The 25,543-nt window shown below is 35.2% G+C and overlaps 1 protein-coding gene across 13 annotated transcripts; it reads left to right on the top strand.

The window, feature by feature from the left end:
• The first annotated feature begins 9,868 nt into the window (after positions 1 to 9,868).
• Positions 9,869 to 24,788, top strand: LOC143918317 (uncharacterized). Of its 13 annotated transcripts, none has more exons than XM_077440138.1 (15): positions 9,897 to 10,150; positions 12,797 to 13,139; positions 13,220 to 13,368; positions 13,451 to 13,525; positions 13,610 to 13,783; positions 13,904 to 14,035; positions 14,137 to 14,239; positions 15,158 to 15,553; positions 15,920 to 16,158; positions 16,256 to 16,342; positions 22,564 to 22,747; positions 22,929 to 23,136; positions 23,234 to 23,383; positions 23,666 to 23,831; positions 23,947 to 24,787. In XM_077440138.1, the coding sequence occupies exons 2-15, from the start codon at positions 12,872 to 12,874 to the stop codon at positions 24,091 to 24,093; spliced, it is 2,478 nt and encodes an 825-aa protein (XP_077296264.1). In that variant the 5' UTR covers positions 9,897 to 10,150; positions 12,797 to 12,871; the 3' UTR covers positions 24,094 to 24,787. The 13 variants fall into 13 exon arrangements, with proteins under 13 accessions (XP_077296273.1, XP_077296270.1, XP_077296264.1 ...); XM_077440137.1 differs by having other exon boundaries at positions 9,951 to 10,150; positions 13,901 to 14,035; XM_077440135.1 differs by having other exon boundaries at positions 10,144 to 10,387.
• The last annotated feature ends 755 nt before the right edge of the window (positions 24,789 to 25,543 follow it).

Raw genomic sequence — 25,543 nt, 5'->3', positions numbered from 1 at the left:
CAAAAGTTTCCGAGAAAAAAATAAAAATACCTCGATCTTATAGGGTAAAAGTACTACTTCTGGTTGAGATAAAAATAATTTTTTATTTACATACATATCCATATATAAAATAGTAAAAATAATAAAAAGACACACAGAAACACACTCAGACAAACAGAGCCGCACACATTTTTTTATATTATGTAAACGTGATCAGTGATCGATTATGTGAAGATTTTTGGAAAAAAATTTTCGCCTGCGGCGCTTTTTTCGCTTTACATAATATTTTTTCAAAAATAAACTTATTTTTTTCATATTTATAACTCAATAAGGTGTATGCAAAGAAGATTTTCCATTTTTATTCCGATATAAAAAATATTTTTTGAAAAAAAATTCAATTTGACAAATCTTTGCCTGCCCTCCCCAAGAAAAAGCTGAAATGACGTCCCTGATTGTTTTCTACCGAAAGTAAAAGCCGGTTTTATGCCGCATTATTTTATGATGCATTCTATTTACCTAGGACAAGGGTTAAAACGAAATATACAATGTAATTTATGGATCTATTTTGCTTTTGCCGTTTTTATTGTACCTAAATTTGTTTATTCCCATTTTTGAAAATTTTATTTATTTTTTACCCTTGATTTTTAGCGTGATGGAAAGAAGAAAATTTTGTTATATGGGGGGGGGGGGACAAATTTTTTTAACCCTGGGGGGGCCCCCTTTAACTCCTGGAATGCACTAATTTCAGTCCCAGTCCGCCACTGTATGTATGTATGTATGCACAGTTATCTAAACCACACAATTTTTTCATTTACCGGTAAATAACGGTATATAATACCGGTAGTGTGAAAAATTGTTTACTGTTTACCGGTAAATTGCAATCCCTAGTGCAAAGGTATGTAATGATTATTTGAAATCCTTACAAGAATTCTTCATCTTCTGGAACAAAGAAATTTTTCAGAAAACAATTGATAACTGGCTTACCTAGTTAAAATAAACGAATTTTTGTTATTAATCCACAAGAATAATCGAAATATGATTTTTTTAAGTGGAATTTTAATTAATTATATAAAGACAATTGAATATATTATCCCTATTAATTCCATTCAGATTCGTGTAAATACTAGTACGAGCTTTTAGCTCGAAATTTAACCGATTTAAAATTCAGCACACTTCCAATTAATTTTTTTAAACGGAAACAAAAATAGTGTGGTCAGAACACTATCCCAATAAACATGTTTCAATAGAAAAAACTCAATATAAAATAGTATTAACAGTGGGGAAAAATCCCAAATAAAAATACGTACTTTTGACTTTTGATTTGAACTGAACGACTACTTAGAGAGATTTGAAAGCTGAAAAGTACTAAAAATGAAAGAAAAAATACTCGACTATAGATTCCAATATTCATTTTGAACAGGAAATTGACAGATTTTGAGAGATCGACCGAACAACACCAAGATATAGAAAAATCGCGCGATTTAAAAAACACATACATATCTCTGAATCTCGAGCTAATCAACATTTTTCATTACCAGATTCATGTTTACTGGGCATAGATATATAAGAAAAGTCATATCTCGTCTCTGAACCATTTTTCGTATCTAACAGTGTTATTATTATACACACATATGTATGTACATGTATTACATACACACCTACAAAATAGAATAAGAAGTATACAACATACTTCGATTGTGAAACATACATACACGTTCAGACATATCGGCTATGTTTGATACAAAATTGTTGAAAAAAAAATGAATAGTTCAAAAGTTCTACTTCCAGTTGAGGTAAAAATGTTAAAAAAATATAACTGTATGAAATTTATAATTTATATCATGTTAAAAAATTCAAAAAAAGAGGACACCCATGTATAAGGTGAGGTAACATTTCCGGTCAACTTAAAAAGTTACGTCGTATCGATAAGCATTTCAGTAACCGATACTAAGTTTCAGTTCGATAGCACAAACGGTATTCAAAAAATCCTCAAAATACACAGACACACATACTAACAAACACATATTTTTTATTACATATTCACGAAATATTCACTGGAGTTGAGGCACGATTTCGATAAAGTTTGGTAAGTACGTGTTCGTATTACGATGGTTACGTAAATTATACATACATACATATGTACATGCTTTTTTATAATATCTTAATAAACCAAATACTACACTAATTTATTGTCATATGATACTGTAATGTGGGAATATGAGAGAGAGTATCCACTGTTTAAGTGCATTCGTGGGTGAACAATAGATACCCTGAATTAGGCTAACCGGACTCAGTAAGTGCCCGAACAAAGGATACGCTGGAGTTCTCACAGACCTGAGCGAGTGCGTGCGTAAACGATAAACTCGCCAGGGTAGATCTTTAAGTGCCTAGACAATAGACACATTAACGGATTGGGGAAGCTGTGCTGTGCAACTTGTCCTTTATAAGGAGGTACACACGATAGATCAGATTATTCTTGAGTGAGTGGTAGATCCGTGTGGACCTCCCGTTGAATAAATGCTGTAAAGCGACTTTGGCCTTTTATTTGGTTTCTGAACCCACCCCTACGCAACAATACTAAAGATCTGTATAGGTTTAGGTATATCTTACAAAGATTCGTCAATCGTTCATATCTTTCCTTTAACGGCAGTTTTTGACACTAAGGGCCGGGCCGCACCGCTCAACTCGCGAACAACTTGGTTGAGGGCGACCAGATCAATGCATGCAGGTAGATGGAACATGCCGCACTCGTCAACTTGTTTGTCGCACACATTTCCATACATTTTTTCATGTCGCGCAACAAGTCGGCCGACAAAGTTGCACGGTGCGGCCCGGCCCTTAAAGTTTATCAAATCTCTATCTTGGACGACTCGATATACTAAACGATAGCTGTCAATTAGTGATAGAAACGTTAATTACAAGTATTTCATCTGTCCATATGACCTGGCAGCACAATAGTGCTGCCAGGCGTTCCGGTATTTCGGGTTTGTCTCGGTTTCAAGCCTCTCGTCCCGAAGGGACCTTTCGAGACAGCCAAATGTCCCGGTTTTCGATAGCTGCTTATTGGCCTTTGATTGTTCAGAAATACTGACCCCCCCGCAGTTATGAAACTGCAAAAAAATGCACGAATCTCAATCTCACCGTAGATCCACATCAAAAAAGCAAGAAATGCGAGATTGAGAAAATCATTTTTTTTTTCAATCTTCTTTGGCAATAAGTTATTAATTTCATTTAATATTAAAATAACTAAAACTGGAAAAAAAGAAAGGAAATACCAGTTTATAAAAGGAGGGATCTTAAATGTAATTTGTTAAGTTTACGATTTTTACAAAGTTTTTTTTATCATTCTTGTAATATCTGTTGGGGGGGGGGGATACGACTAAAATATCCCAGTTTGGATATCGATAAATCTGGCAGCCCTACCTCAGAATCAAGGATTGATCAATCTGAAATGTAAAACAATCAATCTAAAAATGTTGAAGAAATGTAGAAATGATTTCCCGATTAGATGATCAATTTCATCTTGGTGAAATTTACACTGAGGCTCGTTTCATACTCCTACCACCGTAACAACTCACCTTCTGCCTAGTTTGTAAACACTCTGGGAATGACAATCAATCAATTGCAGGTGTAATATATAATAGGGAAATATAGCTATGTACTTGTTCTTAGGTATCGAAAAATTGTAAATCAAGGGGAAGTGTGGCTTGAAATCGGAACTCCTTCCAGAGTTGGGGGTGGGCTGACACGTTTAGAAATTAGCATAGGGTTTTTCGTGTTTGATGACGTGATAATGAGTGTGTATGTGTGTGTGTTCAATGGTGGTGAATGTGGGTGGGCGTGTCGACCACCCCCGGCCCACTATTGGTTGAGTTGCCGAACCGCCCGCTTTACAACATCACTTGGCACATATTTTACGTATTTTACCATAAACATCATCATCGCAAATGTTGCATAATAATGTCACAGGGTCAATGTATCCCTACAGTGGTAAAATTGCGGCCAAAGTGAAAAAATTTCATACGGGACAGTACGAAAATCGGAAAACATCAAAGAAAGATGATGATTTTAAATTTTTCTTCGACTTTTAAAACTATTAAAAAAATATATTTTTTAGATATTAGTATCCATGACATGATGCTGCTATGTTCGTCTACTTCTTCACTCTCCTTCACCCCCACCTAGATTTTTTTTTTAATTACTGTTTTCGTAATATGGTGAAAAAATTAATTGCATTGCAAGACACGTTGTTAAAGCTCTATTGAAAATATGTATGTAGGATTTTTTTTCAATCATCCCTATGGATTTATCGCCTCGGGCGGTCTCCCCCATTTGCACACCCCTCAATATGTGCCGCCCCATAGCCAGTGCCATTCTATCCCGTAGGATCTAAATGTGTCAGTAGCAACGGCTAGCAAAAACGCATAGTATGTACATACATATATGTACTTATCGTAGTAGGAATATTAATTTGCATTAAAATATTTTGGCTATTTATTTACACAAAAACTTCATATGAGATAAATTATTTACGCTTATTAAGTATACATATCTATGTACATATGTACCTGCGTAAAATTGACACAAACTGTACTTACGACAAATATTGTATTTGTATTGAATATTGAATATTGTACAGATTTTGTATACTTTAGTAGTTACCTACATATGTACGTTTCATATATTTTAAGGCATTGGTTATTTGAGTATATATGTTTTGTACGGGTCTACATGGAATGTGAAATTACCGAAAACGCAAATATCGGAAGGCAAAGATCAAAAATCGAAAGATCTTAAGTCGAAAGATCAAAAAAAAAGGGTGCATGGTAAACGGTACATACTCACGTACATACTCACTTAATTTGCGCGAGCAGGACACAACAGGAACAAGAGGAACAGGCTTTTCCTCCCATATTCTGCGCGCGCACATTAATACGGGAGGAAAAGCCTGTTCCTTTTGTTCCTGTTGATACATACTCACTTAGCCTGCTCGCGCAAATTAAGTGAGTATGTATCGACTTAAGATGTTTCGATTTTCGATCTTTGCCTTCCGATATTTGCGTTTTCGGTAATTTCACATTCCGGCCCGTCACGGAGACCGGTTTTGTACAACTTAAATGAATGAGTACGTTATAAATTATTTGAGTTGTAACCACGACTCGAAAATTTTCCAAAAATAACATGTGAAATATCATGTCTTTAGAACAATCCTGATTTGTTCTCAAAGTTGAAATAATCATGCAATAAATATAACATAAGAATAATAATTTTTCACAATTTTTGCAAGAAGGGCTGCAGAGTACAGTTTGGCTATCAATGGAATATTTTCAAGACTGATGACGATGACGATGAATGTCGGGATAGTCGACTTTCCTGGTTGAATTGAGTGAAGCAGCAGCAATATTGAGGCACAGTGCAATCAACTCTTTAGTTTTGCTCGATGAATTGGGAAGAAGAACATCTACATATGTATGACGGAGCTGCTATAGAAGTGGCAGGGGTTGTCGCACAGTGTTTTCAACCCATATTTTGTATATAATCATTATGTGTAATGATGGTATTTGGTACTTATGTACAAAAGTTTGATCAAGGTGTCGTTTTGGGCAACCTGTAATGGCACCTAAGGTCGGGATTAATATATAATGGATAAATAGATAAATATATAGAAACTTTTTGGTGATAATGTTTTGAAAAAACATTGTAATACTGTATGTTTCTGTTTTTAATAAATAACAATGGTTCAGAGACGAGATATGAAAATAGGTACTTTTGACATTTGATTTGAACTGAACGACTACTTAGAGAGATTTGAAAGCTGAAAAGTACTACAAATGAAAGATAAAATATCCGACTATAGATTCCAATATTCATTTTGAACAGGAAATCGACAGATTTTGAGACATCGACCGAACAACACCAAGATATAGAAAAATCGCGTGATTTAAAAAACACATACATATATCTCCGAATCTCGAACCGATCAACATTTTGTATTACCAGATTCGTATTCACTGGGCATATGTAGATCTATAAGATAAGTCATATCTCGTCTCTGAACCAAAAAAAAAAGTCGTCATTTGTCGAACAGTGTAATCAAATAATCGTAGATAATCCAATTAATTTACTGTCTCTTAGTGCCAAACTGACATTTTACCAATATTTCGCCTGATGAAATTTTTAACATTGATATGTTTAACATAATATTTTTGTGCAATGTATTGCCACAGAAATGACGTCATTTCGAAATGTTAAAATCGTGTTGATATAATATGAACAAGGAGTTAAAACTGCATTGATATCTCAATTTATCCAATACGTTGATTTAGCATCATTGTGCTCTAAGAACTTGATACGTTAGTTAACATTGTTAGATTTGAATTATTTAAAATTTCTTAAATTAAAAAAATGTCTTCCTAAAACGACTTTAACTAAGCAAAATCAAGTGTTCCAGATAAGATTACGTTGATATCGGCGAAGGGCCGCCCATACCGCCCCTTTTGGGGCAGCTGTATTACTGCTAGTGGATCGGCCAAGAAGGCCCCTCTTCCAGAATATCATAGCGGCCACAACCCCTGGATCCGCCCCCTTCAAATTTATTATTTCTACGTACGTCAGCATCTTACGCTCGATTCACCCTTTTCTTCTTTGATTATATCATTGACATTTTCATAACCCATATATGAATCACCTGACATTTGTACATTCGCATCTATGTACTTACTTAACTAAATATAGATGCATATTTAATACACAAATATAAAATCTTGATCGACAACTATCACACAATTCGATTGCATTTACATAAGTTTTATTTTTGATTGACTTTTATTAATTGCAGTGCTGTGTTTGAGCGAACGATCCACAACCGGTTTTCAGACTCGCAAATAGCCTATAGCTACCACGCCCCTCCTCTCATACCAATCATGGGCAGGTCTTTTGTAGGCAAACCAGCCTTGGTAAAGGATCTTCGTGTTTGTGATCAATATATTCTTCATAATCAAATGATCAAAATCACAAAACAGAGCTTTACTTAGTTTATCGCCCCCTTTATAATTCATCGCCTCAGGTGATCGTCTATTTATACCTCTAGAAATTCACCCTCGGCTTAAAATGTTTTTGTTTTGATACAAAACACACATCAAACGTTTAAATTTTGAATTAAAATTATATCAATTTTTAAAATGGGCTCATATGTGCATTCAAATTTATAGTTTTCGTACTCAATTACATAATAATTGCACAATTTTGTTATTGCTTTGGACTGTAGTCGATCGTAACAACAAATGCAATTGTTTAGAATGAAGAAATGAAGCGTCATTTTGCAATAGTAGAATCTGCGCAATATCGAGGCACAGCCCACTCGCTTAGCAACGCCCCAGTTTGGTTGTAATAGACTGCCCACTTTTACTCGTCTAACTTGTCAGGGGTGTTCACTTACAGAATGTAAACAAAGCGTCTGATACGACGCTCAGGATCATCACTCATTTTTAATCATTAAAAAAATCATCATTTTTTTTTTAAATTAAATCACTTTGGCACGTTTTTGTGTATACGTATGTATGTACGTGGAAACGCTCGTATCTGCTCAAGTCGTCGATTAGTCATGCGAAGAAGATTTATACAAATATGTTTTGAAAATTTGGTTTCAACCATGTATGTATTTTGCTGGTAAATTTGACACGTGTCTATTTCTAGATCCCTGCTATAATATGTACTTGAATTGAATAGGTGTGTATTGTATTTGAAACCCCTCGTAATATGAGCCGTGAACGATTGATTTTTGTATACAGGTACTATTCGGTACTGGTACATATATATAAAATAAAAATAGTATTATATAGTATAATAAAATTTTGAATTATTTATCCAAATATGAAAATATGTATGTACATTTGTATGAAAAATAATTCAAGTGTTTTATAATTGAAAAATTAAAAATGTTCATATATATAAAATAATATATTCATTTATTTCAGATTATTTTTGTCAAAAAATATGTACGAACGTAGCAGCGCGTATAGAAGCGATATTCGAAAGTGCGGTATCGGATTCTTGGCGTTGCTAGGCATTTCAACCCTAAAGTAACCCGATGCTATTTATTTGTGTATAATACGGTGCAGTGGGTTTATCTGTTCCGGAGAATTGTCATAGATAAACACGGTTTATTTTTCATGTAGGTGTGTTACATAATAAATATAAAAAAATGATTATTTTTGTTGGTGGTTTTGACATATGCATAGCGAAGGTGTGTTAAATATACGCATCTAAAATTAGTTGCATACAATGAATTCACTTGTCCCACTTTCGCCAAGGCGAACTAACCCTATCGACCTCGTAGGTGTAAGTCTGAGAATACTTGAGTAGGAGAGATAGTAGTCATATGTAGAGGTAGGATAGTCACAGTGCTATCCATTGTTCGGCAAACCTTTAACAATGCATTTACAACCTTTGAACAATACACGGCCCCTCAGGCTCCGGTGACTAGTCATATGAATAGTCAACACGATAGTTTATTTTTAGAATTATGAATTCATTTTGTATGAAAATTACATATAATCGAAATAAAAGCAAAGATTAAAGTTGTTGGGAGAGTAAATATAAAAAAAAAATCATTCATAGTTCTTTCTTTTAAGAAATTTAAAGTTTTTGTAATGCCGAGATGGATTTTGAAGGCATGATATTAAATCACCCGGAAGTGGTACCTCCTTTTATAGATTTCCTCATTTTTAAGTTTTTGTTAGATACTTATTCTATGTACTCAGTTTTGCGATCATGCGAAAATTTGATCTCAAGATTTCGACCGCGTTATATTTAGCCAGCAGCATGACTCGGTGGTTGCGTTTATGTTTAGCACCGAGAGGTTATCGCGTTCGATCCCATGCTAATTTTAATGCTGCTGGTTAGACTTGGATATTTGTGACTTCAAGTCGATCGATATAATTTTACCAAAAACACTCCAGAGGGTTATTTTGAGGCGGGGAGTGCCGGGCGTTCCATGAATATATGTAAGGCATGGTCCATTTTATTCACATGTTTAAAAGTATCTAAAAAAAAAAAAAAACCACATGCCACGTGCATCGCTGTGTGTTTTCGCCTTCCTGGTACATATCTATGTAAAAATAAAATAAGTTCAGTGAGTGGTTTATATAAGAATTTCAGTGAGTGGTTTATATAATATTTTTTCAGTGGCGTGCGGTGAAATTCTCTCTTTTTGTCGTACAGCCTTACTTAATGTGCGCGAGCAGGATACAGAGGGAACAGCCTATTCTTCTTGTATCCTTCTCGTGGACATTAAAGTAAGGCTGTACTTATTGTATTCACCCCAATTTTGGAACAATAGGTATCCAATTTTTTTTTCAATGAAATTATTTTGAAAATATATACATTTTTTTCGTCCAAGGCACCATTATATAAAAGTTCATTAAATTTTCAAGATTTCTAAAGTTTGACAAAAATCATACGAATTTTTAGATTAAATAACGGGTTTCCGGAAACCCATGACAATCACTAGGGCGACACCACTGGCTGTACCACAAAAAGAATTACACCACACGCCACTGATTTTTTTTGGGTAAACGGATTACTTCACACATATTCGAATATCTGGCACCAGAGTTCTTGGCAGTATGACAATTCGCGTTTGTAACTCCAGATGGATGGAATTTTCGGCTGCCAGATATCTTACCAACGATCGAGATTTTAGCGACGTGTGAGAGATTGTGCTTTGTGCGGAATAATCACCAAACCCTCATAGACCGAATCCGCCATTTGTAGTGAAATCTTCTTCGATTACTATCATTTTTACAAACGTGTTTTTTTTCAAACTCATAAAATTGTCCAAGTAGAAAATCAAGAATGATAAAATACATAGAGCGAGAGTGGACCGGCTAGTTTAGGGTTGAATGGAGAGAGAGAGTGTGCGCGCGAGAGTCGCCGGGGTTAGCGGGGCCCCTCGGAATTAATTTGATTCGCGGTGGGATTTGGGGCGGACGACCGCCGATCGTGCCCCTCCCTCCGGGTGGGACTTGTCGCCGCTCGCCTTTCCTCGAAACTCAGCTCCACTCAGCAACATCAACATCTAATATCTGCTAGCGACAACAGCTACAGCCACAACCACGGCCACTACGACCGAGTTGCCAACAATCACCAGCAATCAGCAGTGGACGCGCAGGTAGGCAAACCGAACACTCCGCTCGGCAGTTGCTCTCGGACGGGCGGACGCCAAACGCCAAACGCCAGGCGGCAGACGCCAGTCGCCAGACCACACGGTCGCTCGATTCGCATTCGCATTCGCATTCGTATTCGTATTGCCAGAGTGAGGCCGCCATTGTGGCGCTCGAACGTCATGTCGGCCGAGTGCGCCACACCCAAAACGCCCACCCCCGAAACTGTCAAAGACAAGCTCAAGGTGAACCGGGCTGCAGCACCTCGCAACACCCCACCCCACCCCTCCCCTCCCCCCCGTATATGACCAGCGTTTGCAGGTTATGTCAGGGCTTCGCAGTGCGCATGACGCGCGACGCTACATTGTGTTCGTCCCCGGGTCGAGTTGCACACTTCCACTAGCACCCCTACGCTCACTCGCCCGCTCGCCCTTCTTTTGTTCTGGTCGTCTCTCGGTTGCGAGTGCCAGTGCGTCTCTTCGATGCTCGCATAGTCGGTTCGTGGTGGTGGTGGTGGTGGTGGTGGTGATGAGCGTGTTGTTGTGTTGACGTTGCGAGGTCGCGTGCTGATCGATGGAGCGTCCCGTCGAGAGTGTGCGTGCGTGTGGTGTGTGTGTGTGGTGTGGTGTGGTGTGGTGTGTGCGATATGATATGGTCATGGTTGTTTTGACGTATGATCTGTGATGATGTGGTGAGGAGGAAGGAGGAAGGTGGGAGGTGGGGAGGTTCGGCGTGGGAGGGGCGCTGCGTGGGGGCGGAGCTAATGCCTCCCCCCGCCCAGCCCATTCAATATTCCCGCCTTTAAAAATGCTATACTAATATTATTTTATTGTCTTTTCAGGCGATCGTCTTTTGTTTGAAATTTTTCTTTTGTTTTAATTAATTTTTAATTTGAATTAGGACGAGCGTTGTTGCGAAGTATGTGTATGGAATGTTGAATTTTTTTTTTCTTTTTATATGCGAAGAGAAATCGATGCAAATGTGTATGTATGTATGTATGGGTAAACATTTATAATTTATTCCGAATTGTGAAAGTTTTGTTGTGATGGCTTTAGTAAAATAGTTGGTCTTTAATTGTTTTTAATTGTGCTCTTTTGTTCACTACTTATTGAAAGATTTTGCTATTGATCGATTCTTGAAAATGAATGCTTTTTCAATACATTTTTTTTTTGGTTGAAAATAATTGTTTCATAAACTTTTCCTCCGTTGTTGTGGTGTGAAATTAAAGTTCGAGCTAATTAAATATGCACACTAAATCGAATGTTTCGAAATGAAAATAGATGATGTGAGATTAAATCAATATTTATTTATGTGCTACATATCCATATACTTATATTACATGAATAAAATAAAATAATCAAATAAAAATAAAGTATGAAAACAAAAGAAGAGTATCTAAACGAAACATTATGAAAACATAAGAAAAGTATGAAAACAAGAACATTATAAAAACAAAAGAAAAGTATCAAAACATAATTTAATATATAATTTCCAAAGAGACTTTGTATGCAACTATTGAAGTAAGGTTGGTTGGAAACATCGAAAGCAAATCAAAGTTTCTATGATGACGATATCATTATATTGTTGAATAATTTTTTTTTTCGATTCAAATTTAATAAAAAAACAAATGAATGTTTACTATTAGATTGTTTTAGGCGTTTTCAATTTCGATTCTTTTTCAGTTTCGGATCCCAATTCATGTTCAATTTATGTTCAAATCCATGTTTAATCTGTTTATATTACAAATACCGAGCGAAGCTGGGTTAAACTATTAGTCTAATATATAATTTCGAAAGAGACTTTGTATGTACATATTTATGTAACTATGTATGTAAGGTTTGGCTGGTATAATCTGTGACGTTAAATTTAATAAAAAACAAATGAATATTCAAATAAATTTAAATGAAATATAACTATTCAAATAAATTTATTAAAATGTTTACTGTTAGATTACCCATGTTTAGGCGGTTTATATTACAAATACCGAGCGAAGCCGAGTAAAACCACTAGTCTAATATATATAATTTCGAAAGAGACTTTGTATGTAAGTTTAAATGTATGTATGTAGGGTTTGGGTGGTAGAATCCGTGACGTTAAATTAAATAAAAAAAAAACAAATGAATATTGAAATAAATTAAATTAAATATTTATTAGATTAGCCATGTTTATGTTTAAGCAGTTTATATTAAAAATGCCGAGCGAAGCCGGGTAAAACCAATCGTATACATATAAAACAATTATTTATATTTTTAAATTAAGAAAATGATAAATCCATTGTCTTAATTTCATTGTTTCTAAACCACAACAAGAATAATAAAGAGTGATAGAATATGAAAATGATGAAATGAGGAAATTGAGTAAAAGTTAAGGCTTTCAATGGATTCTGATGACATTTTTTGTTATTTCATCCTTTATATATTTCAACATTTGAATTATCTGACAACTTATGTTTCTATATGAAACAATTACAGTACATATTTAACATTATATTTGAGCTGGGTTTAAAAAAATTTTAATGGCAATTGAGAAAAAAAAAGCTTTTACATTAAGTAATTCTTGCACCGAGTTGATATATTATTAAAATTGAATGATTTTCATTAATAAGTTTCATCAATAATGATTTTCATGTAAATTTTTTTATATATATTTTATAGGAAGCACAACCTCCTCCATCTCCGTTGACATTATTGGCAGCTACATGTAATAAAATAGTACCCAGGGCAGCTCAGATGGCTTCAGGAAATGTGCAACAATCGCAACCTCAACAACAACAGCAACAAGTTCAACAACAGCAGCAACAACAACAACAGCAACAACAACAACAGCAGCAGCAACAACAACAACAACAACAACAACAACAACAACAACAACAACAACAGCAGCAGCAACAGCAGCAGCAGCAGCAACAGCAACAACAGCAACAACAGCAACAGCAACAACAGCAAAGCCAAGATTCATTGGATGATAATAAAGATGCCGTACAATATGCAATCACAGGTATGATCAATGCCCAAAACTTGTAACCAAATTATATTATATTAATAAATTTTATTTTAATAATTTATTTATTTGTCTAGCTGTGGGAGACGGCAATGGAGGTTTGCAGATGGCACAGATGCAAATGCATGGCCAAACACCTCAACTTGTTCAACTGTCTCAACCTCAGCAGCAAGTTCGAGTTATTAGTGCAGCGTTGGTCCACCAACTTCAGGCTCAAGGGCTGACAGTCAGTATTTACACATATTAAATGTACATTATTCGTCAATTAATTTTAAATACAATTATCATTTTTTCTTTTATATTTATAGGGCAATGAGCTCAACGCTGCAATAGCCAGTGTCGCACAATTACAATCAGTATCGCCTCAACAACAACACCCTCAGGTATTAATATATCAATATAATGTTTATTTTTATATTGTAATTATATATTAAATGTAAATAAATTTTATTTTATCTTTTTTTCAGATTATTTCACTACAGCAATTGCAATCTTTATATCCAGGTATGGGAGAAAACGTAGCGGTATCGCAGGCCGGAACTGCAACATCGTCTGGTAGTAGTACACCTGGCAAACCCCAACAGGTTTCATTTTCTCAAGGTCAACCCCAAATTGTATCTCTTCATCCGCAGCTTATGCAGGTACACATCTTATAATTTTTACAAGTTTTGATTGCCTTGCATTATGTATGTATACTGTAAATTCGAGTTTTTGTTTCTTTGTGGAAATTTTAATGTCAAATAAATTTATAATCCAAGCAGCAAGGAGGCATGTATAGTCCGTGTGTGATACAAGGTGCTCAAGGGATGCAAGCCATGCAAGGCGTTCAAGGCATGCAAACCGTCACGGTTGACGGGCAAGAAGCCTTGTTGATTCCGGCGTCTATGAATCAGGTATGCTCTTTGGTTACATTTTGCAGATTATATGGCACAATTTATTCTTTTCGTGTATTTATTTACTTATTGTTGCATAATTTGGTATATTGGTGTTTCAGAATGTCGGCATGGGAGGTGTTAGTATGGTAGGAGGACAGTTGATACGAACTCCGACTGTATTACCTGCAGGATTATTACAGAATTTAGTTCATTTGCCCACTGGTAATTTTTGTTGTATTTTACTACATAATATCAGTGACTAATATTGTTTTACTATTTAATTTTGTTTCAAATAGAAAGTTTTGTCAATTTTTTTCGTATTTCGAAAATTTATTGATCTTTGTGAGCGGATTTTCTTTTTTTGCAATTAATCGTTATTTCAGTGTTCTCTCTAGAAGTATTTTACCAGGCAGATTAAAGTTGGATGAAAATATTTATAGAAAACGAATTTTTTGCGGAATACTAAATTTACTAAGGCGAAAACACACAGCAATGAATGTTTTTTTTTAGATAGTTTTAAACATGCTAAAAAAAATGGACCATGCACATATTCATGGAACGCCCAGCACACACCGTAGTGTTTTCGGTAAAATTGTATCCTTGCTTGACAGTGATCGATAACGGTGTATCCCATATTTGAAGAAGCGTAGGAGACCCCCCCACAGCGGGGAGCCGAGCACGCGACGTGCCGTTCTTCCCTGTGTGATTTCGCCCTTAAGACTATAAAAAACAAAGAATCTAACACATATCTTTTTACAGTAAAATAATATTCTCAGAATGATGTCGCTCAAATATGTAGAAATGTGTGTCCTAGCAATTTTGGAGCTAGGTTTTTGCAATACTATAAATATTCTGAAAACCTATTAAACTTAAGTTGGACAGCCATTGAAATCAGCCTGCCTTTAAACGACCTGGAGAGAATACTGATAATGTTCGCTTTTATCGTGCTGTAAATAACTATTTGTCTCAAGCTTGTTGCTTTCAATATTATTCTCAATCAAAATCATTTTATTAAAGCATGCTTGTTTATTCCCACCTTTTCACATCTTTTCTTTTTCTTTCAATAATTTATTAATAATATAATTTCTTTTTCTTTTCCTTTGATCATTTTCCTTGTGTGGTTGATGGTGTCCTTAACAGCGATGGAGTCTCAAATAACCTTCACCATCCCTGGTACTAACATAAACATCCCACTATCGAGTTTGGGAATGGGGGCGTCTCAAATGGGCGCCTCCGGTGTGCCTAATCAAGCCACCTTAACATTTCCCTGTGGTAACATAACCATTCCCACCAGTCAACCACAATCATCGACACCTCAAGCACTCATCACTTTTCCCGAATCAAACTCAACTACTCCTACAAATGTTCCACCTAATCAGGTAGCGTCGTTAAATATTTCCGCGACAAATATTAATGTCAGCCAGAGTAACACGTCAACGACTGAAAAAACTACCAAGGAGTCTAGCAGTCAGAATGCGTCTGCTTCTATTGCTGTCAAAAATGAACAGAAAACAACGCAAATCGTTGCAACGCAAGGTTGGTAATCATTGAATGTGAATTTACTGATAATAATGTAAAATTTTTAAGGGGAATCGATTAATTTTCCCCTTTTTCTTTGGTAGAAAAAATAACTGTCTTTAGTAAGAAGATGATTATTATTATAAATGGATCAAAAAGTAAATATAACGATAAATTATTCTTCAATGATATTTTATCCTGTTCATCCCTTTTCAGTTTCTCCTCAAAACAATCATTAGCTAACATCTTTTTTTTAATATTCAGTTCTCTGCTTTGGTGATGGTTTTTATAGATTTCCGTTTACTTGTCACGAGTTTGCTTTGAATCAATGTTTTGCACAACGCGTATGCAATCGTATTATAAATGTATGAATTATATAAATAGGTCAAAATGTTCAATTGCGAGGCAGCGGAGGCGGACAAGGATCCCAGGGACCCGGCCTCGTACAAGTAACGGCCGGTGGACTGTTACAACAAGCCAGTATTCCAGTTCAAGTTCCGATATCGACAAACGGACAGACAGTCTACCAGACGGTGCATTTCCCGATCCAGGCGTTTGCTCAACCTCAACATCAACAGCAAATGGTGCCTTCTCATATGCAAATAATACCGCAACTCGCACAAGTGAGTGATATCTTCGACTAACCGTATGATTTAAGCGTTTGAATTGTTATTAATATATATATATATATATATATATATATATGAATTTTTAATTCAGATGCAAGCTCAACAGCAAGTTGCCAATGTGATAACACCTTCAGGACAGATCCAACAAATACAGCTATCGTCGATAGCAAATCTTCAGGTAATTTTTTAGTCAAACTTTGAATGTGTTATTGACGTGAAATGCATTCTGATATTGTACACACACCTACTTTTTTGATTCGTTGACTTGCTTAGTCGATAAAATCTCCAGCATTGTAGTTTAAATGTAAGATCTGCTTCTTGGTTGATGGTGGCGAGCATATTAACAATTTAATTTTTCTCATCTTTTCTACTTTTTTTCTAACATTTACTAATGTTGCGACGTGTTTGCTTATGGTATTGTCCACAGACTGGTAATGGGACACAACAGAACACTGTTGGAGTAGGTGGGGCATCTCCTGCCCCTACCACGATCACTCTTCAGGTCAGTTTCACAAGACAACCGTCATTTCCTTTATTGTCACGGTTGAATTGGCCAGATTTGAATAGGGTTCTGTTTTAAAATGCTTGAATGTCATCTTCATTATTTGCATGCGCGAACTGAAGGCGGTCAATGCACCGAATCAGCAAGCGACGGCTTCGATAGGAGACAATGGTTCGGGCCAACAGGCAGGGCAAACGATCAACTTAACTTCAGCCCCGAACGGGCCACATCTCACCGTTATCCCCAACAACACAAATAATGTTCGTACTGGAAATATTATTCAGGTATTGGCTATATAGATGGGTAGCGTTTTGGCGTGTCTTTGTATTATTTCGTCGATATAATTTTTCCAGTGAATATCATCTGTTTTTATTAGTTTAGACGTGGCTGTGAATCCCAGACGTTTGTGAATTGTGTCTTTTTATTATTGTGTGTAGTTTTTTTTTTTTTGGTTTGTTTATGTGCATGTTGTGATATAATTTCCCACACTATGCTTAAAAATTAAGATGTATTTAAAAGGTGGGTATTTTCATATCATGATTATGATAAGAGTTTGAGTTAATAATTGTAATGTGATATAACATTTTTTTATCTGCTACGTACATATACTATTTCCTTACAATAATAATGCTTATTATGCTATTTATTGGTTTTCTAATATGAACTGCTTTCTTTACGCACCCAATAGGCTTTATTAATCATTTCGTTCTTAGAAAATTTGAATCTTTTGTTTTTTTTTTTTTTTAGAATTTTCAGTTGCGATATTTTTTTGCATAGTATATATTTGTATATACTTTTCACACAATAGGGCTGTCAGACGTCCCGATGAAACGGGACTGTCATCGTTTTTAAGTCTTGTGTCCCAGTGTCTCGAATATACCTTTCGGACGCTCAAATTTCTACTTTTTAGATTAGCTTAGCTTTTTATAAAAATGTGTGAGCATGAATCATGAATAAATTGTCGATGTCTGCTACAAACTGCAGTGATATTCAACGATGCACTTTTTATCAGTTGTATAGAGTAATAAACATGGATAAAACCCTCCTGAAAAGATTGAAAACTGGAAAAGTCAAAAATTCAAAAAATCTAAAAAAAAAAGAATATTTTTACCTGAACCGGAAGTAGTACTTTTACTTTAGAGCAGGGTTTCTCAAACCTTTTCCGCGATGGAACACTTCACAAATCCGGAAATTTTAACGGAACACTTAGCATATTTTTATAACAAGTTAGGTAAATAAACAAGTTGATATAAAATAAATTATATTATTGATATTATTATTTATTTCATAATTATTTTTAAATATAGTAAACAAAGCTCTAAACGACTTTGATGATTTTGAGTCCTTGAATCGCAAATTTTCTTGATATCAGGCACAATATAGGATGTAGAAAACAGAAGTAAGATATATTGTGGTATTCTTCTGACGAACTCGCTCAGAAATCATTTAATAGCTGATTTTTGTTTCAAATCAGATTCACCGAGTAAATCAACTAGATTTTTATAATCACACGCTTAAGCCTACTGGTTTAGCTTTCACGGAAAATGGATTCCGAACCCAGGAATCTTCCCAACTAGTTTTCGGAAAATCTTGCAAAATAGTTGTTTTCAAGTTATGTATGTACATAGGTGCTCTTTAGAAATAAATACTTTGGAAACTTGTACATATCTTTTAAAATTTAAGTCATTCATCTTAGACAGGAAAACAATCAAAATCATTAGATTCTACTGATGAAATCCAAAATTGAATTATATCTCTTGTATTAAAAATTGTAATACTTTTTCCACAATTTTTATTTCCATATCCAATTTATATTCAAACTCTCCGCCTGTACGTACTTAGATCCTTGACGTCATAAACATCAGTGGAGATTGATCATCACTCGTCTCTCAATTAGAGGTAGAAGTTGTTCGAATGTGTAGCAGCCTATAAAACCATTGAAAATTTTTCGCGGAACACCTATTCAGGTTCCAGTGTTCCGCGCAACATAGCTTGGGAAACCCTGCTCTAGAGGATCGAGGATTTTTATGGTGTCCTCAGAAACCTTTTGGTTTATTGAAGTGAAATTTCATATTTTTCAACTGAAATAAAGTTGTGCCATTGAAAATTCCATCCAGGGTTGCGAGCCCCATTACGTAAGCTGAACCCTGGTGGGTGAGCATAAAGTGTCGCCACCTGTGGGGCTACAAGAGAACCGACAACGACAACGACAATCGCGTTTGGTGTAGTCGAGCGAGATGGGTAGTGAAGGGAGTTCGGATGGTAGTGATGTCGAACTCGTCGAGCCCGCCATCGCTGTGGTCAAGCTGGAGTCGGGTTCTGACTCCGGATCTGACACCGAAACTCGTCAGGTGGCCACAGCTCAGCTCGGCTCTAAACATCCCCAACTTGCACACACACACCGACACCCACACACGACTCTATCAACACCTGCGCTTATGTCAACATAACCTCAAACTTAAATGAAGACATTCGTCTTGCGTTGCTATGATCAGATTTTCATATTCTATCATTTGGTTCATTTGTCAATATGTAGTTTAAAGCCAAAGCAGTTTTTTTGTTCGAAAACATTCTTTTGTTTTTTATTGTCGATTTTAATTGTAATATTTTTAGTTATGAAAAATGTGTTTGAGGTGTGATGTTTTCCTCTCATTAGTTGTTAATTTTTTGCCTATTATTTATTTGTTTATGGAACTTTTATTATAGGTTGTGGCTATTTGCAGGTACTATATCTGTGAATTATTGGCTATTTGCAGGTACTATACCTGCGATTGGCTATTTGCAGGGGTAAACGGACTACTAGTCATATGTGAACCGGTCACAGGATAACCGGTCGCTCTAGATCGGTCACACGTGATCACCCGTCACACTAAAACTGGTCACACTGGACCAGTTTCAGGGTGTGACCAGTTTTCTCGTGACCAGTTTTATTGTGACGGGTGATCACGTGTGACCGATCTAGAGCGACCGGTTATCCTGTGACCGGTTCACATTTGACTAGTAATCACCGAACCATTTGCAGGTACTATATCTGTGACAGGCGCAAAGCCTTCTGCGCATGCGCGTGATTATAATTTCTTACATTCAATGTATTCTAGACTCGTTTAATCAATCGTTAATTATTTTAATCTTATATGTTTAATCAATCGTTCATACTACGTCACTTTGCGAGTTCGAACTAAATTTTAAGAGGTTTAAAACAAAATTTTAGCAGTAAACAGGCTGACAGTGACAGTTCACGCGCATGCGCAGAAGGCTTTGCGTCTGTCGCAGATATGGTACCTGCAAATAGCCAATAATTCGCAGATGTAGTACCTGCAAATAGCCAATAATTTGCAGATATAGTACCTGCAAATAGCCAATATGCAATAACAATAATTATATAGTATTCTTTTAAACCTTTTATGTATATAATTCAGGGCTGTGGAGTTGGATTCGGAATTGAAATTGTGGAGTCTGTTTCGGAGTTTAAATTGTGGAATCAAGTATTTCAAGTGGGGTCGTAAAAAAAATCAACCGACTCAGACTCCTTTTTATTATTATTACAAACCTCCTTTACGTTTCACTTACGATTACAATTCAGGAAAAAATTTGCCTCTTATCCGATCGTTTTCATACTTTGCCATATTGCTCATTTTGGTCATCGATATAAGTAAATGGATCCTCCACCATTACGATGGTGCAAAAATATCGTGTAAGACGCGTTTGAAAACACTCCCACGAAAAAGTGCTCGACGTTTATCCTGCGTTTGTTTAGACTATTCTCACTTTTCGCCATGTCAGGTTTTTATTATTATTTTTACAAGGCTTTTTTATGTTTAACCAGCATAATAGACTAGTGGTTAGCATATAATGCAATGAGCAGAGTGGTCACGGGTTCAAATCCCAATGGTTTTTGCTGGCCAGACCTTGGATTTGTTTGTGCCTCCAGGCCGATCGTTTCCTATCAGAGTTTGCTAATTTATCTGATTTTCATTGAAACGGTTCCAACAAATTGGCATCCTTACCCATTTTCTCGTAAAATCTCGAGTTTTCAGCAATCTCGAGTTTCGCTGAATTGTATAAAATGCTGCAAATTTACAAATTTGACCATAAATGTCTCTGTGGATTGAATTGATGTGTATTTATTATAATATTGATAATATTTGTATCAAATGTACAATGTTTCTGGTAAGGAAGGCGCATTGGCGTTATCTGTCAGGCCTTCCTGGTATAAATTAAAGATAAAAATGTTCCACTTCGGTAATGATTCAGTCGAAGTTCCTATATTTTTCTGATTGGTTTGAAACTTTGCCATTTTGCGCGGTTTTGTCGCCGATAGAAATTTAAATCTTTTCTGATAGTTCGATGGTGAAAAATAATAAAGACATATAACTACTCAAAAATATTGAAGATGGTGACGTTTGATGGCAAATAGTAGCCTTATATGTAGTCCACTCGTCTTGTCATATTTTAATTGTTTAAACGCTTATAAATATATCTATTTCACACTATATCTTATAAAATTTGCATTATAGGCTCACATTATTATTTAAGAGGGCTGGACAGCAGCGCCTTGTCCATACAAACGTACTATACTTCTCCCTTCCTCAATTATGGCACTAGAGAAATTATTTTTTAATATGCTATGGATATCCACCATTGGGGTGCATCTATCGTTTTATTTTTTTGATTAATTATTTTTTATAGGAGCTAGGAACCGCCAAAAATCTATAAAATCGCCTCTTTTTTACACCCACGAAACGAGTCCAGAGTGCTTATTAAACGGTCGATTTAAAAAAAAATACGCCGATAGATGCACAGAAAGTATCTTTCTCATACCGATGATGAAATTTTTTTAAAAATTGGTCCAGTTTTGGAGGAGAAAACAGGAGAATACGAAACCTCAATTTTGTCAATTTAAAATACGTTTTATCTGGTCGAAGCGCAACTGTTGCATTCACTCAATATATATTGATATATATTGTCGCTTTCACTCAATATATACATACACTCAACACACTCAATATATATATATCGAAGAAAGGAACGGTAACAAAATTAAGGTTTCGGGTGTACAGCCCTCTTAATAGTATTATAGTATGCGTCAACTAGATTCACTAATTTCGTTGAAGTAAATCTACTAATAAATTGAAATTTGAAAATTTCCTTATAAAATCATTAATTTAAATTACATTATAAATGAAATCGTTGAATTGCACATACATATTTTAATGTGTTCCGGCCAAAACTGATGTTTCCTCCGTATCATAACGTTTGTGTATGAAATTCAGACACATGCACTATGAATGTATTTACTTTTTATTTAGACCTATTTCATTACCAATAATTCAATAAATGGGCTAACATTTCAATTTTTAGTAATTTTTTTTTAATTCCTTTAATTTTTTATGTGTTGAATAGCGCTGTTATTTTCGTTATTAATAATTTGAAATATAAGAGGCTAGAAGAATGGACGAATGGTGGACAAAAGAAATGCTAGAATGGTACCCGAGAGAATGCAAAAGGGTAAAGGGCAGACCGCAGGGAAGATGGGTAGACGAATTAGGAAAATGTGTGGAGTGAGATGGATGGGAATTGCGCAAAACAGAGACGAATGGAATGGTGTTGGAGAAGCCTTCATCTAGCAGTGGATTGTGAATGGCTTTCGATGATGACGAATGATGTAGGCAAGAAAAGTCGATCCTACTAAAATCATTCAAGTTGGAGTCGGAGTAAAATCATAACGAAAAGTCAGAGTAGGTAAATTTTGATCTGACTCCGCAGCCCTGCTATAATTGTAAAAATAAAAATTTTATGTAGCTAGAAGTCAACGCATGTTTTTTTAATAGTTAACATTTAGATGGTAATTTTTTTGTATAATAGAATCTAACATTTGTATTTTTTATGCATTTCAGGTTCCGCAATTGCAGTCTTTTCCTCTTCAAAACATCCCCGGATTAGGTAACGTTCAAGTAATTCCCGTCACCGCATTGAGCCAGCTAAATGGATTAGGACAATTGCAGCCGATCGGACAAATTCAGGTTCAGCCACAAAATCAGCAGCAACAGCAGCAACAACAACAGCAAACACAAATCATTGGTTCGAAAATAACTTTGTAGTAATAATGTATTGTCGACATTAACGTATGTAGAAAATTTTTTAATCAATTTGTGTAATGTGGATAGTTTATTTTCATTATTTATTTTATGAAATGTCGATATCTTAAACTGTGGAGCAATATAGTTTATCCTTTAGAATCTATTAATTGAATTATTTGCAGGACAGCAGATACAGCAGGATTCACAAGATCCCAGCAAATGGCAACTAGTTGGCAGTGGTACAGTAGGGACGACGGTAACGACCCCGACCAGTGGGACAACGTCAACGACCGTATCTGAACAATCTCACGTCTCCTCTACTATTATTACGACTAAGAAAAGAATTATAAGAGTAGCATGCACATGTCCAAACTGCGCCCACGGCGAAAGGTATTCATTGGCTTTCATACTAAAAAAATATAATTGTTATGAAAACGTCGTAAGGAATACTTTATGATTATTAATAATGCATTGCTTGCATTTTCAGGGAAATATTAGGAAATAGGAGAAGGCAACACATCTGTCATGTATCAGGATGTAATAAGGTCTACGGCAAAACATCACATCTTAGAGCTCATCTGAGATGGCACACTGGTGAAAGACCATTCATCTGTAATTGGCTTTTCTGTGGCAAACGGTTAATATCTTTAATATTTGATTTCTATATGGATGTAATTTTACGTAATGGGACTAACTCTTGGGAGTAATCTTTTGGTGTTGGAATTAAGTGGTTCTTTTTTGTTCAATTTGAAAGAAATTTGAAAATTTATTAATATGTAGTATGTAATAGCAACTACAATATACTTATTAATAAATTTAATGTCAAATTTTTTTTATGAGAGCTAGTTTCATTGCGCGAAACTGCCTCTGTATATGGTAAATATTTTATTTATAAATGTATATTTATTTTTTGTTGTAGATTCACTCGATCTGATGAATTACAACGACATAGGCGAACTCACACAGGTGAAAAACGATTTGAATGTCCAGAGTGCAACAGGAAGTTTATGAGAAGTGATCATTTGTCAAAGCACATTCGGACGCACCAAAAGAATAGACTTAACGTGAGGGATAAATCAGATACTGTATAATTTCGTTTTTCTTTTTATAATTTTCTCATTAATATATCACAGATAGACTTTTTCTGTCGAAGTCTTTGTGTGTCGATATTAAAATGTGGTTTTCCTTGCTTCTTTTCAGGAAGTGGCAACTTCGACGGCATTTGTATTGTCCGATAGCGATAACGATAGTTGCGATGATAAACTGATGCTTACCATTCACTCGGACGTAGACCAATCTGATCCATTAATTCCAGATACTGCAGATGCAAGCTCACTCTCCAGCTAGTGAATGTTATAAATTCTAGGGACATGTGAACTTATCTAAAAAATATACACAAATATAGTAAATAAATACGTAAAGGAAAGCTGTGCCTTATTTTGTACAATGAATAAGTGAGGATAAAAATGTATTTATGAAAATATTGTAATCTGTGGGTGTTTTTAAGTCATTTTATTATTATATTATAATGATAATATGTATCTGTCAAGTGAGACCATGATTTTACTACGAATCTTTAGTGTGTATATCAACCAGTGGATACGTTAATGAATCTGCGATTTATTTATTATATATTAACTAGGAAGGCTTGCCATTTTGTATTAGTTAAGTTTTCCTGTACTGTAAACAAATTTTAAATTTTAAAATGTGTATGTATTTGTTGAAATATCTACTGCCATTTTTTTATGATCATGTACAACGTTTTTAGAATCGTGTTTGTACTCGTACTGTCGGTTAGAAATTTGTTATGACGTTATTATTTATATAGGTAAATCTAGTGCCATGTAATTGGGAATGTAAGCGTTAATTCTAGGCAAGCGTTATATCTGTAAATATGTATATTTTCTTCACAGTACAATGTTAATATTGTATATTATTGTAATGCATACATGTATAATATTTATTCGGTAGAATTATGTCATTGTACGTGATTTTTTTCTATATTCACGTTGAATTATAAATATATTTTTTCTATAGTTGGGATTTTTTCTTTCCGATATTTCCATGTCGAATTATTTATTTGAATACCTGATATATTTTAACTGTCATCTACGTATACATTATAGTCTGGATTATTAGGACTAATATTTTCTTGTCTGTTATGAAATTCTGAACTCTGGTGCAAGTTTTATGGTTGCATTTATAACAGCTGCATCATAACAGTGACTTCAAAAATAAAAAAAAGCCAATTCTAGGTAAGAAAGTTGAATTGGACACAAGGCCAATATAACAGGGAATCTGACCACTTGGATTATTTGCAAATAATTATATTGGTATCAGTAGTGAACGTATGAAAGGGTCATAGAGACATCTATGGATACATTTTTGATAAACTTACATTTGCCGAGTTTTTTTTTAATATAAATCTTCAAATTTCGAGATGCTGGAAAACTAGAAAATTTGCGAGACATTTATGGACAAATTTACAGCATTTTTATATAAATGGGTGAAGGTTGCCAATTTGTTGGAACGGTTTCAATGAAAATCAGATAAATTGGCAAACTCTGATAGTTCCGAATCTTGCCGTATTAAACTCGCCAGAAAGATCCAACTCAATTTTAATAATTACCATTTTAATAATTGCATCTGTGCACATCGAAAGGTTACTCGTCATCTGATGTGCAATCTATCATTCGAGAAAACGAGAATTACGTTTAAAGCTGCCGTTCTGTTAATCTGTCGTTCGTTTGTCTGGCGATTTTAGAGCGGATGCACCAAACCCAGATATATTATATTG

This window comes from Arctopsyche grandis, chromosome 10 (genome assembly GCF_051622035.1).
Source record: "Arctopsyche grandis isolate Sample6627 chromosome 10, ASM5162203v2, whole genome shotgun sequence".
NCBI classification, from domain to species: domain Eukaryota; kingdom Metazoa; phylum Arthropoda; class Insecta; order Trichoptera; family Hydropsychidae; genus Arctopsyche; species Arctopsyche grandis.
This window is presented reverse-complemented; position numbering and strand designations above follow the sequence as displayed.

Bases quoted from the DNA above. Each gene is read 5' to 3' on its own strand.
- LOC143918317 (XM_077440134.1), top strand. From the start codon at position 10,325: ATGTCGGCCGAGTGCGCCACACCCAAAACGCCCACCCCCGAAACTGTC. The intron at 10,388-12,796 runs GTGAACCGGGCT...TATATTTTATAG, and splicing joins CTGTCAAAGACAAGCTCAAG to GAAGCACAACCTCCTCCATC. The intron at 13,784-13,900 runs GTACACATCTTA...TTATAATCCAAG, and splicing joins TTCATCCGCAGCTTATGCAG to CAGCAAGGAGGCATGTATAG.